The sequence below is a fragment of the Lagopus muta genome, chromosome 4, assembly GCF_023343835.1.
Source record: "Lagopus muta isolate bLagMut1 chromosome 4, bLagMut1 primary, whole genome shotgun sequence".
In the NCBI taxonomy this organism is placed as follows: Eukaryota; Metazoa; Chordata; class Aves; order Galliformes; family Phasianidae; genus Lagopus; species Lagopus muta.
This window is the reverse complement of record NC_064436.1, coordinates 49,553,961-49,567,683: the sequence shown is the minus strand read 5'-3', so window position 1 is coordinate 49,567,683 and position 13,723 is coordinate 49,553,961. Positions and strand designations below refer to the sequence as shown.

The 13,723-nt window shown below is 39.5% G+C and overlaps 2 protein-coding genes across 2 annotated transcripts in view; both read right to left on the bottom strand.

Annotated features, from left to right (window-relative positions):
• The window catches only part of RPL9 (ribosomal protein L9), a 93,515-nt gene that overhangs the window by 55,510 nt on the left and 24,282 nt on the right, over window positions 1-13,723 (bottom strand). The window lies entirely within an intron of this gene.
• Window positions 1-13,723, bottom strand: part of SMIM14 (small integral membrane protein 14) — a 39,212-nt gene that overhangs the window by 15,043 nt on the left and 10,446 nt on the right. The window contains exon 2 of the mRNA XM_048942456.1: window positions 8,349-8,459. Within this exon, the coding sequence (XP_048798413.1) occupies window positions 8,349-8,423 (75 nt within the window). The 5' untranslated portion in view covers window positions 8,424-8,459. The remainder of the gene's footprint in view (window positions 1-8,348; window positions 8,460-13,723) is intronic.

Here is a 13,723-nt window from a genome sequence, read left to right as displayed (position 1 = left end):
TAGAATTAAGATAAAATAAATACACGCTCATACTGGGACAGTAATAATCTGGTACAAAAATATCAAGTTTGGTCCTGTGAGGTGACAAATTATTGTCTTCCTCTCAACAACACTTAGGAAAGAATGGACGGTACCTTTCAAAGCAGCATTCCTAGCTTACGAACCAACTCTTGAGACCCAGAGCCGCCAATCAGTCATGTCAGAGGGAGAACACTGCACTGACTTTCATGCTAAAAGACATAACATTTCATGGATGAAGATGCAACAGTAAGTATGAATGCATACGAACCCTGATCTAGGCAAGAGCTTGTTCCTTCTTGTTTTCTTATTTCTCCAGGATTGCTGATTCACCTTGGTGCCATATAGATTCACCTTTTCCACTCTTCCCTCATTTTTTTTCCAACTGCATGACTTCTATTGGCATCTCATTTTGTAATTTTGCTGGCCTTGAGGGCCTGGGACATGACTGACATCCTTGACAAACATGAAACAGAATGAATTAGAAGAAAAAGAGTCACGTGAAAAGATGAAGTAGTGTGAAAGTCAGGGTCACCGCAAGAAGATCACTGAGCCTCTGATGACATGAAATATCAGACGGCAAATGGTAAGATAGAAATAACTGAACGATGTTACTCCAGAAAACACTGAGAATATTCACAAACAATGTATCTCCCAAGACATCATTAACAAATGCGTATCTAAAATACAAACACAGAATACACTGTTAGATATTTTTGACCAGTTTAAATGAAAAGCATGCTCCCATGTAAGAGGCCTTCAAGACAGAAGCTTAGAACAAGAAGTTCTACCAGTTTGTACTGAGTGTTGACTATAACCATTTGTGAGCTAAGAGATAAAGCACAATGTTCCTCAAATGAGAGGGCTATAACACAGCACTGATTATCAAACCCAGTTCAGCCATTCACAACACAGCTTCCATCAATGAACTAGTGCTGAAATATCAAGACAGAATTTTCAATGTATAATCTTCCAAACTACTTGTAATACTGTCATACCACATAAGCTCTATTTTAAGACAGTCATGAGGGTGACTGACACATTATATTTTTATAATGCATGTATTGAAGTGTAATATATTTATATATAGATATATTTATAATATATTTAATTATAACATTTACAATTTATTGGTTATATATGTATTCACCAACATATTTATTCTTACATATAGCATTTGGAGGAGACTGAGAGGTGACCTCAGTAATGCCTCCTCATTATGTTGAGCCACCACATCAGAGGTGGACACTGGTGGCACAGCAGTAGAAGTTGAACCCTCCTGCCAATATTCAATTATATTTAGTTGCCATATGACAGATGGCAGCAGAGGGGCACTATGACAAAATGGCATCTGACATGGAAGTGTGTATGAAACAAAGATGCATCACTAAACTCCTCCACGTGGAGAAAATGGGACCCACTGATATTTATTGACACTTGCTGAATGCTTACAGATACCAACCAGTGGATGTGAGCACAGTGAGGTGGTGGATGGTGTTTCAACAGTGGGAAGAGTGGATCACCTCCACTGGTGCAGATTTTTCAGTGTGGCATGCAGGCTCTTATCACTGGTGAAAATGCATGGTGGTGGTTGCACTGAAAAATACCGTTTTGCAGCTGAGAATTTGCTCTTTGTATCTGTTGTAGTTTCCATGGAAATAAATAGGATGCATTACCTTTGAAGTGACCTACATATATGTATATGCACACAAACACAGAGGTTAAAAAGCAGCAGCTACTATCATGCTACTAAACTCAGGAATGGGAAATACAAGGCACCTTTTCAATGAAGTCCTACAACCTAACTCCATATAGGAAAAAGTTGACTTTATGGGACCCAAGTATACACCTTTCTTTATGGCTTTTTTTTTTTTTTTTTTTTAAACATTCATCTGTCTAGAAAAAATAGCCTTCATTTATACTGCTTGATCTAGAACTAGCTTTTAGTTTAAAGTTATTGGCAGCATATGACTTTTGGGGCCATAACTTGTGCAGTACCAGCACCTTGAGCACCCAGTGACAACTAAATTGGGTGAAGGCTTGCGTCCTGCCGCTCTATCCTTACGTTTAATTCTTTTGGCTCAGTACCTTAGGAGGTGCATCAAGACTCTCTCCTGCATCTCAGAAGGATGATAGTTTCTTCTTTGTCCTAAAGAGCAACCTAATGTTTAGTTCTTGGGAAGGGTCTTTTCTGTACCACATTGGGCTACAAGAAACCAGGAACCGAAGGCACAGGTCTGGTAGAAAAGGGGACAGTGAGAGTAAAATGTAATTTCATGCTCTCCAGCTGCCTGGCTAAGAGTTATACACTGGAAGCAGTAGCAACAGCTATTACAAGAAGAATTTGGAAGGCAAATGCCATGGAACATGTGTAACAAGTCTCCAGGCCAACTTCCACATTTAAAAGGTCACCTTAAAGTATCACAAATTCATTCAGTATAGTTTTGCTCTGCTTTCAATAGAAGGCCACGTCAGTAGGGTACCTCATTCTTGCTGGAAGCCTAAAGGATTATTTAAGTCAGGCTTATCTGTGCTGGCATCTTGAGAGCTTTTCAATCACTTGAAGCACACAACGCAGTTCTATTTTAATCATCTGTGTTTATTCTGTGCTGTTTGCACAAAGTCTCACTCAGTCAGGATTCATGCCTATGCTGGATACTATTTCAGACCATGCCAGCTTATAATCAGGAGACTCTAAAATGACCTGGCCAAGAGAATTATGACAGAAGAGTGTTTGAACTTTTTCTTTTTTGTTAAATACCTTGAAAATTTGCATCTTTTTGTTATCCAGAAATCCAACAGCACCTCAAAATATGAAGCAGATTAAAAAAAAAAAAAAAAAGGAAAAAAAAATTGCTCTGTATTCCCTAGAGTTTTTGAGACATTCAAGCCTTCTGATATAATAACATAACTAGACATGGGCCATTACTTTGCAATTAGCTACAAAAGAACATAGCACAAAGCTGTAATTCCCATAGAGGTCTGTAAGGCCATCATATCTCAGCAGAACTGCTGGCAGTTCATAAGAATGGTCCTTCTGTATTACAAAACTAAAAATGCTTTGGGTAAAGAACATATTGCTCATTTTTGTAGAAACTAATGTGAGAGAATTCTAAATCAAATAATACCTTATCACAGAAAAAATAGAAGATAAAAAAAGGGCTCTTTATGTCATACAAAGTTATGTGCCACTGGCTCACTTTGACATTTCTGGCAACTCTAAGTAGTCATACACAGGTCTTGAGCTTCATGGAAGATGCTCTTTGCATGATTATCCCAAACACATACACTATGCTTTCAGTCTAGTTTTCAGACTTGAAGTGGGCCTTGGAATTATGGATCACCCATGCTTACTCAGAGAACACGGAAGTTTGGAGGAGTAACACAGTGCAGATGAAAAGATTTTCATTTTGCAGGAGAAACGTTAAAAAGGGGAAAACAGGGATTTAAATATAACATCATTACTATCCAGAAGTTTGCTATCCTCTGCCACAACTAAGACAGAAATAATTTCCTCTTGACACCAAAGAACATCCTTCACTTGGTTCTGTCAAACAACCGGCCCCTTGTCTAACTGAGCCCCCCCCCTCATTAAAGTATTTTTAATGTCTGTTGTTCATCCCTCTTGAACTTTGGCTCTTCATGTCAAAATAAGTTTTGTAGAAGGAGGAGACAGAACAGGAGATAAAGTCACACAAGCTAACAGATCTGTTATTGTCTCTTAACAACTCTTACGTATCTGCAAAGGATGGAAAATCTGGCGGTATTTTTCTTCTGTGCCTATTTCCTTGTATAGACGTTCCCAGTTATCTGCTATATCCGTAGAGCAAACAGTGAACCCAATGTACAATAGTCAAATTGTTAAACAACTCCAAATCACAACAGATGGTGCCATGGGTATGTAACATCCAATACTCCCAATCATACTGGAGATGATATTTATGAAGTCCCACTCAGAGACTTTAGATCTCTGCTGTTTGCTAGGAAAACTTGGAAATCAGAGTATCTGCTTATTATTTACAGGAGCCATGCTACAGAAGTTTACTATGTTCAAAATACCAAAGAGAACCCTGAAAAATCCTCTTCAGGAAAAATGTCAGAACAATTAAGAGAAGATAATTCAATGCCATTGATGCATCAGTGTGCAAGTTATAAGAACTGAGGGTATGAATGGCATCTTCCAGTCAGCCTAATGAGCAGTGAAAAATCTTTGTGAATGTCATATGCATTAAGGCTACACAATGTACTGTTCATAAAACCTTCACAGCATTATGTGTTAAGGAAACAAAACGGAACCATACTCGGTCAAGTAAACTGAAGGACAGAAAAATAATCAAGCCACACAGCTAGAGTAATAGTTAGGCTTTTTAAAATGAACTGCTTGTTTCTTTGTAACTTTCTGTGGTATTTCTAGTAGCAGAGAGGAAGAAGACTTTAAATGACAATAAGGCTTTTTCTTCGAATAAGCATTAGTGTAATAAATTGTAATGACAAGATGAACTGATTTAGGGTAGAGATCTAAACTATATTTTATCCATACACAATTATAATGTATCCATCCACAAATTATGGTATTTGGAATACCAAATACATTTTGTAAGAGTTTCAAAGTAAATGCACCAGTTAACTTAGAAATTAGAAGTCATGCTTTTGGGAGTTAAAAGGAGAACTTCAGAATGTAAACGGACTTTTTGACCCCCTATTGACCTTAACATAACACTATCACTGAAATTTTCCATACAGTTAACTCTAATGAAAATCCTGTGTATTTGAATATATATATTTTAAGTCCACATTTAATACCCATAAGTGAATACACTGTGACTTCTTCATCAGCATAAACCTTAATTCTTATCAGCACTGATCTATACAGCTATAAATAAATTGATCTGTAGAATTACTTTACTTTAGCTTAAATGTGAGTTATTAAAGTCTTTACATCAATCATGTTGTTTTTGTATAACGTAACTACCGCACTGAAGAATTCTAAAAGTCCATTTCCATACTTGAGTGACTCTGATAACTACTTTGTTCTTCTGATATATTTGATCTTAACTCTGAACTTCTGAATTCACAATGCTTGGTCTTGAGATAATTACAACTACCAGTTGAGTCCTGACAAATGCTCCCAAACAATAACATCACTCCAATGTGCTCTCATGTGTTTTATACCTATGAACTAGAGTTAACAATTTAGTAGTTCGCAGTATGGGGCCATTCTGGGTATAAAGCACGGCTGGATTCCCCCCACCATCTCGCTAGGCAGATTGTCTAGCTTTCTTGCATCCCAAAGGTTTTGGAATGATGGTCCTGAAGAACCAACTTTCAGAGCTAGAAGGTACCCAGACTCCACTGAGATTTGTGGAGCTCAGCAGCACTGAAAAATGATAAGCAAGGATTCCTTTTAAAACAAATAGTACAATTCTTGCTCATTGTGTGCAATTAACTGACAAAACAAAAAGCTCAGAAAGCAAACTCTTAATGAAGTATAAAAATTACAGATACAATACTGGAGATTTAGCAAGTATGCTAAATCACAAGCAGGTCACTTGATATTCTGGCCCTGACAAAGTTATCAGACTTTTCCTTTCTAGATTCTGCTGACTTACCCCAGATAGTGATTCGCTCTTCTACACCCAGTAGCAGCTGTTTTGCCTTTTATGATAGATGAAATCTGGCATTTCCCACAACTCCTCACAGTTTCAAATGTTGATTCATATGATCTTATTGGAAACTGAACACTGAGCAATAAATTCAATTCTTGCAGCAACACAGGAACACTGTTAGACTGGTATTGGTTACCCCTGCCCTGAGGGTGACACCTATGATTTACTCAGTGTGCATTCACAACACAGGAATTAGTGCGCCTCCAGATCATCCACTTACAGCCACCTTACATGGCTTGAGGTATTCCAGGAACAAAACACAGACAAATCATCTACAACCAGAATCCTCCAGCTGCTCCAAAAGAACACTGGCTGACTTGTGCCACTGTCTATAGGCACCTTCTAGCAAAAAAAGGAAAAGGTGAGAAATGCAGAAGTGGGGACAAAAGTCATACTTCATGCTTCATATTTGCAACTGACAAGTCTTAGTGGAAAAAGTAGCAAACATACATTCTCCTTTCTCCCTTCCAATTTCCTGGAGCTTCCTCTGCACCATTTTATCATATGTCCAGGGGAGTCAGGGTCAACACAAGTGATGCACACAGCACATACCTCATGATTCGTGCCTAGCTCTTATAATTCCCGGGACAGAACACGTGTGACCACGCGAGGGCAGTAGGGAGCAAAGGGGAATTTAAAAGCTATCGTTCACCAAGTGAGACAAAGAGCAAATGAGTTATTATGATCCAAAAGAAGATGTATTTGCTATACTCTCACAGAAACAATTAGCAAAAACAGGTTCTCAGGGTCAGCTCCTGCCAAGCAACATCCTGTGGCCTCAGTGATGCGCCCTCAGTGCATCAGAAGCCATGAGAGTATCTGGGAAAGCTGAAATTTGAAATTGGGCCACCTAGCTGTGATGTATGGGCTAGTATGGTTGGGCCCTGGAGCAAAGACTCCACAGAAGAATCATACTTACTAGCACAACTTTGTGCCAAGTGCACTGATCTTTCAGAAGTGTGCAAGTAGACTGAATGATGTAACTACTCATCTTTCCTCCGCACTTTCAGCCTGAATCCAGTCTTAGACTCCCCTGTATGTGACATGTTTATAAAATGAAGTGGATTCAGCAGAGGCTCACCAGAGGCTCCAGCAGGGGTTGGAGCACCTGCTCTACGAGCAGAGCCTGAGGTAGCTGGGCTCATTCAGCCTAGAGAAGAGACTGTTTTGGATTCATCTAACTGCAGCCTCCAGCACCTACAAAGAGGTTACTGAGAGGACAGAAATAAGCTCTTCACAGTAGCGTATAGCAGAGGGTATGAGACATTAAACTAAAACAGTGGCTGGAACAAGAATTCTTTACCAAAAGGACTGCAAAACATTGGAGAAAGCTGCCCAAGAGGCTGTCAAATGCTATCTTTGAAGGCTTTGAAGACTCATTCAGAATAAAAGCCCTGAATGATCCAGCCTGAATTCACTGTCAACCCCTGCTCTGAGCAGATGGTTGACCTAGACCCTTCCGTCCTGAATAATTCTGCCAACACTAGCAAATAGGCACACTTGCCTTTCACTCCATGCACCTACCTCCCCTAAACAATTCTACCACCTGCTGAGTAATGAGATAAGAAAGCGAGTCAACCGCTCATGACTTGTAAGACTCAGGCAAGCATAAGCTGCACCATACCTCAAATCTACCACAGGGAAAAAGTATCAGGCCCATGAAGCACAGGGAATCACTATACAGATATGCTCTGTTTTTCTGGTGTCATGTTAAGCTTTTGTTCAGCAGGACACTACACAGATTTGAGTTGTTTGACAACATCAGCTTTGATGCACAGCACAAGGATTTCCATGGTCACGTGTGACAAGTGCTTGGCATTTCCTTTTGCCCTTGCAGACAACGATTTTGCCTTCTCTTGCAACCAGTGACTGAGCCCTGCCACTGACAGAGGCCAGTTGTGCTGTTCTGGTTTTACTTAGTTTGTTTCCAGCAATTCTGTAAGTATGGTCTATATGTGATTTTGAGAAAGCATTCTTGGTATGTGGGCCCAGAAGCACAAAGTGAAAAGATGGTGGCACAAGTTCTGCAGTGCTGTGTTATGGACATCTGTGCTGAACTCTGATTACTCTGAGCAGAGTAATTCTAAAAAAAAAAAAAAAAAAAAAAAAAGCTACCCAGGGTCCCTGAGAGCACAGGCATCTATCTGGTGCACTCAGTAATTAAAAGGAAATCTAGATCCTAAGGAAGAAAATGGGATAGAAACAAATTTATGAACATTCACAAAGGGAATTACGTGAAACAGAATTCGGTACTCACAATCACTGGCTTCTCAAATTCAGTTTTTAAAGCACAGTTCAAAAAATAAAGACGTTGTTATCTTGCCACATGAGCAGGTAGAATTTCATATGTGTGGTATTACTCTAAACTCAGAGAGTTTGCAAGATAGTTTTTTTGGTTTTGTGCAGACTTTTCTAGTTACAGAGAAACATTCCAATAGAAATAATGCCAGTGCTGCAGAAATGTAGCCCTGGGAAATCAAGAGAAAGCTATAATCTTTATTAAGTACTCAAATATTCATCAGAGAGTCAGATATAGAGATTCTAGCTGCACATGCAACTTGAATAAGCAAAATCAAAAGCATCAGTAACTGCAAGTGTGCAAGTGCTGAAGCAACGTCTATATAATCACACTTCCAAATATAAATATTCTCATATTATCCTTACCAGATTAATCAGTCTTCTCATTGCATGTTCATGTGAGCAAATGCATTCACAAGGATCAAATCCACCCTCTGCCATGGTTCTCTGGATAAACCTGAACTTTTCTGTGAACACCTAAGAAGAATAAAAATAAAAGTACAATGAACTCTTTTTCAACTGACCTTATTTTACAGAGACTCCCACATCAAATTTCAGCTCATTTAATGCCAGGGTGAAAAAGCAAAACAAACCAGGGTAATCCTATTATTCCTTTGGCAGCATGAATAAAAAAGTCTGGTATGTGCCGTTGCATTTTGATGTTGCTGAAAGCAGTGCCTCACGCAGGCTTCCTTAGAGATCAAAATAATTTTTTGCAAAAAAAAAAAATTTTTTTTTTTAATATCTCCCCTGGGTTTTCCCACACATCACTATGAAGTGCATACTGACAAACAAGAACTACAAAGATTAAGTCTTGGTTTCTCATCTGCACAATGACACTCTTAAATGTAGAAATACCAACTGAAAAGTCAGGAGGAATTTTTTCTCTCAAATCCCCTTACAAACTGTTGGCATTCTCTCCTGGGATCAATGTACAGTAAAATAATTTTAAATCCTGTAACTTCTTTGCTAGAGGGAGAAATCATTCTTACTGTATAACGAAAGCGAGCGGCAGGGGTGCAAAAGTGGATATACTTGGAAATGCTTTAGAAATGGAGCTGTACACACTAATTTTAGATCAAAGAAGTAGGCCATTCAGTCAGCAGTACAGAAAAAAAGTTCAAAAGATGCAGAAATGGACATGGTGGGGAAGACATTCCAGTTTATCCCCCTGCTAAAACCACTTCTACCCCAGACATGTCAGCAACAGGACAAGTATAGCATTACTGTCCACCAGTAGTTCCATCAGTAATTTAATTGATGCTCAAAATGCGTAGCTGAGCAGAAGGAAATTTTAACCCTGTGACCAAATCAGAGATTGTTTTCTGTCTAATTAGGACTCTTATGATGCACTAGATCTGTTCTGCAATGTGTGCTTGCAGCCAAAAGGCCAACTGTATCCTGGGTTGCACCAAGAGAAGTGTGACCAGCAGCTTAAGGGAGGTGATTCTCTCTGCTCTGCTCTTGTGAGACCCCACCAGGAGTGCTGCATCCAGTTCTGGGGCCTCAGCACCAGAAGGACATTGAGCTGTTGGATCAAGTCCAGAGGAGGGCTACAAAGATGATTAGAAAGCTGGAGTATATCCCACAAGGGGACAGGCTGAGAGAGCTGGGGGCTCCTCAGCTAGAGAAGAGAAGGCTCTGGAGAGACTTTATAGGAGCCTTCCAGTACCTGAAGGGGGCCTACAGGAAAGCTGGGGAGGGTGCTAAGACATGGGAACCCAGTGATGGTGGAGATGCTCCCTCCCTGGAAGCATTCATGGCCAGGATGGATGGGGCTTTGAGCAACCTGGTCTAGTGGGAGGTGTCCTTGCCTATAGCAGGGGGTTGGAACTTGGTTACCTTATAGGTTCCTTTCAACCCAAACTATTCTGTGCTTCTACAAGTCATACTTTTAAAACACTGTTTAACTAAAGCTAGATTCTGACTTTGTGCTGCACATGCTGGGGTCCTAACTGTGCGATAACCAGCAGGCATAATAGACGTGGGAGCAGAGGGCAGATCAGCACTGTCCATTCCCTAAAATAAGTAGTTAATGAGAGCACCAACCATTCGATGAGCATGTGCTGAACAAGCAGACATGCTCTGCAGACTTCACCTTCAAAAACCTAGTGTGGTAACCACACAAGTGTTTTGATGTTTTAATCTTCTTAGGAGAAAGAGTGACAACCCACAAGGCTTTAAGAAATCTCCATAGAAGAAAATGCATCACTAGAGTAGTTCTTTCACTCTGAGGTAAGTAGTGGAAAAAGAAAACACATTTTACATGTTTTTCCCCTAATTCACTGTGAATGCTTGCCACTCGTCTATATTTTCCTCAGCCATAGTGCAGAAGGCCAGGTAAGTAAAAGAAGGTAAGAGATATCTGCATTACAGAATCTCATCTTCAGTACGGTTACCTGACTACATCTCCACTTTTTATAAAAGAATACTGAAAATAAGCAAAAAAATTATTGAGGAAATGGAAGAAAGATTGTTTGCCTAGGTCATGAAAAAGGTTAACCTGACAGTTTATCGAGAAGATGACCAAGAGATGACTTGGGTATGTAACAAAAATGCACCTTTGATTAGAAAAACAGAAATAAGTATTGAAAATTTCTTCAATGAAGGAGTCAAAGCCATACAAAGAACCAATGGCTGGAAGCTGTAATGAACCAAGTTAAGACGACAGGGCAGCCATGCATTTTAAGCATTAGGGTAAACCATCAGTGTGACAAATGCCAGAGAGGTGGACTTCCCATCTCTTGATACACAGAGATGTGCTTCGGCCAAATAAAGGTACAGAAGCAAGCAGGTTCAGATACAATGTTCTGCATTATGCAGGAGAGATGATCTAATGATTCTTTTTGAGTTAGTTACGAAGCAACTACACTAACATCCCTGACATTATCTCAGAACCACTGGAACTGCATGGTGATAGCAGAAGAAAATTTTTAATTGCCCCGGTTCCCTGGACAGCATGTCACATCAGCCAGAGCAGCCTTTATCAAACTATTCTGGCATGAGGAACAGGCAAAAGCACTGATTTTTAAGTAGCACAAAATGCTTTTTCTGGACACAGCGCTGACACCTAAAATAAGGTGCTGGAACCATGAGAGTTGCAAAACAGTATTTAATTCCCACTTGGAAGAATTTAGGAGTAACACATAGTAATGGCACAACAATTAAGAGAGAAGAGGTGTTAATCTGTATATAACTAGGAGAAATCAAAACATCAAATGAGAATCTTCACCAGTGAAACCAAATCAGCGTTCTTTGCAGAGTATAAACTGAGAAAGATTAGACAATAAGTGGGGAAGAGAAATCTGTCATGTAACATCACAAATTTAAGTAGAAGTGTGCTAGAAGGAATTTACCCGAAGGCACCTGAGCTGTACATGACAAATTACCTTAATGAGCTAAAATAAAGCAGAACACATGTCATCAAGTAAAATGCCTTCCAAGCTTTCCAACACAATCTCCCTTATGAGCTTTCTCACCTTCAAATGACACTTAAAGGAATCATTCTTTGTCTTTCTGTCCTCCAAGCCCATAACAAATTCTTAGTGGCAAAGGAATGAGGGAGGCCATCTATTGTGAGAAAAACACTATTTTTCCCCTGATGAAGAACTAGAGGAAACAGATTTTACACACAGCTCTCCAGATATAAAGAAACTCCACACTGTACGATGATTTTCACTCCTAAAATGACACTTCTGACTACGTTCCTCATTAAAACCTTTCTGGCTTAATAACTTATTTGTAATACACTTTGAATGCACAAAGTACTAGGTATCAACTAAGCTCTGTAATTAGATCTAAGTTTATTAATGTTTTGTGACCCTACATGAGATTTGGTAATAAGAGACTTTTTTACCTATCCTGGAGCAGGATTCCTTGGCTCTATAGCACTCAGGCAGCCCACTCACACCAAAATCCTGTTCCAGAGCTGCTGTGTGCTTCCTGCCTCCTCCAGTACCTCAATTGTCCCATCCCACGTCAGCTGCTAGCTCGTTTTGCCCAGCTCTGACCTCTTTGCTATGAGTCACACCAGCTCTCCACCTTCTGCAAACACAGCTCTTTTACATATAATCTATCACATAAAGTAAAATAAACCCTTCTTTATTTTTTGGATCTTTTCCTGTTGGTTGCAACCTTGGTCTTCTTGGAATTTGAAGCTACAGCGCCAACCACAGGCAAGTGCTCTGACCAGGAAGGTTACTTTTACCCTACTTAAAATTATTGTATTTTACTTTCACTACATTATTGGTTACACAGTGTTTAATTCTGGGTTTACAAGCATTTGGAAGATTTGTTTGGTAAATACAGCAAAGCTCTCACTGATAACAACCGAGAAGATACATACTGTGGCCCCTAGACTAAGCAACCTGACAGAAAACATACAAAAAGAAGAGAAAAATGCAGATGAATATGAAGTACCATCAAAGAATCAATACAACTTTAAGTGTAAAGTGGCCCACAGAAGCAATCATAAACAGAAGTATTGGAATTAAAATCCTGTAGTCAGTGCCAGGATGACTGTAACTCAGAAGCAAAGAGGAGAACGGTCTCTGATGAATTAAGACAGAAATAGCTCACACTACAAGCCCCCCCATCACCTTCTATCTGAAATTGTAGGCAATTAAGCCATAATGAAAAATGTTTTAAATCATGAGAGTCTTCCCAGCTGTATGATTATTGTAAATCGTTTTTCTGCTACCATCTTTCCCAACCCATGCCCTACAGCAGTACACTGCATTTTACACATCCTAATATCAAAAAAACAATCTTTATAGATACAATCTAATTGTTGTGGGTTGTTTGGTTTGGTTTGGTTTTTTTTGTACCTGGAGACTCTTCTGTACTTTAAATTATTGTAATGACTATACATTATTTCCCAACTCAGCAACACGTCTCCTGAGCAAATAGCATGCAGCTGGGGAGCTCTGGGAGACAGAAGTTATACTCCACCTCTCTCCACCCTCACCATTACAAAACAAAATTCCTTTTTTAGCATGACAGCCAACAAGACATTTTGTCCACTCTTCATGTGGTTGCCTCCAATGTGACTCCAATTCTACGCTGATTAATGAGACAGTCAAGGTACAGGTGTTGGTGAGCTCTATTCCTTGGCAGAAAGGAGTGTATAAGAACATCATCTGAAGAGACACTTGCTATATACAACACATACTCAGAGCTGCTGCACATCTGTCACGGATCAAACCTGGCATCTTCATATCAAAGCTTTCTGCTCATTAACTCTTATCTTTCCTGGATCCAAGCACTCTTAAAATCACACACACAATACAAAAGAATGACTGAAGATTTCCTCTCCACGAACTATTTTTGCTGTGCTGCTAAACTGAAGGCTAGAAGTCATTGGGAGCAAAATACCTCCATGCAGCAGACAAGTAACAGAATCTTTCCACTTACTTTAAAGAGAAACAGAATTCCCTATATTCAGCTCCCTGACGCTCTTTTACAGACAACTGCAATAACTCCAAGCACAGTTGTCAAATATTTCTACCAAGCCAGACACTTAATTTTGCTGCTGGGTTCAGCTTTAGCAAAGTATAGCAGAAGAAATGGAAATATGTACAAAAATTGAAAGAAAAATTTAGAAAAAAGCACATGACATGTTGAGGCTCTGCAGGCATTCTGAAGAATGATGAAGGGCTAAAATGAGCAAAAGTAACACACAAAGCCAGAACAATTCACTCACTGAAAGATAAAATATCCATTTTTATCTCACTGTCACAGGC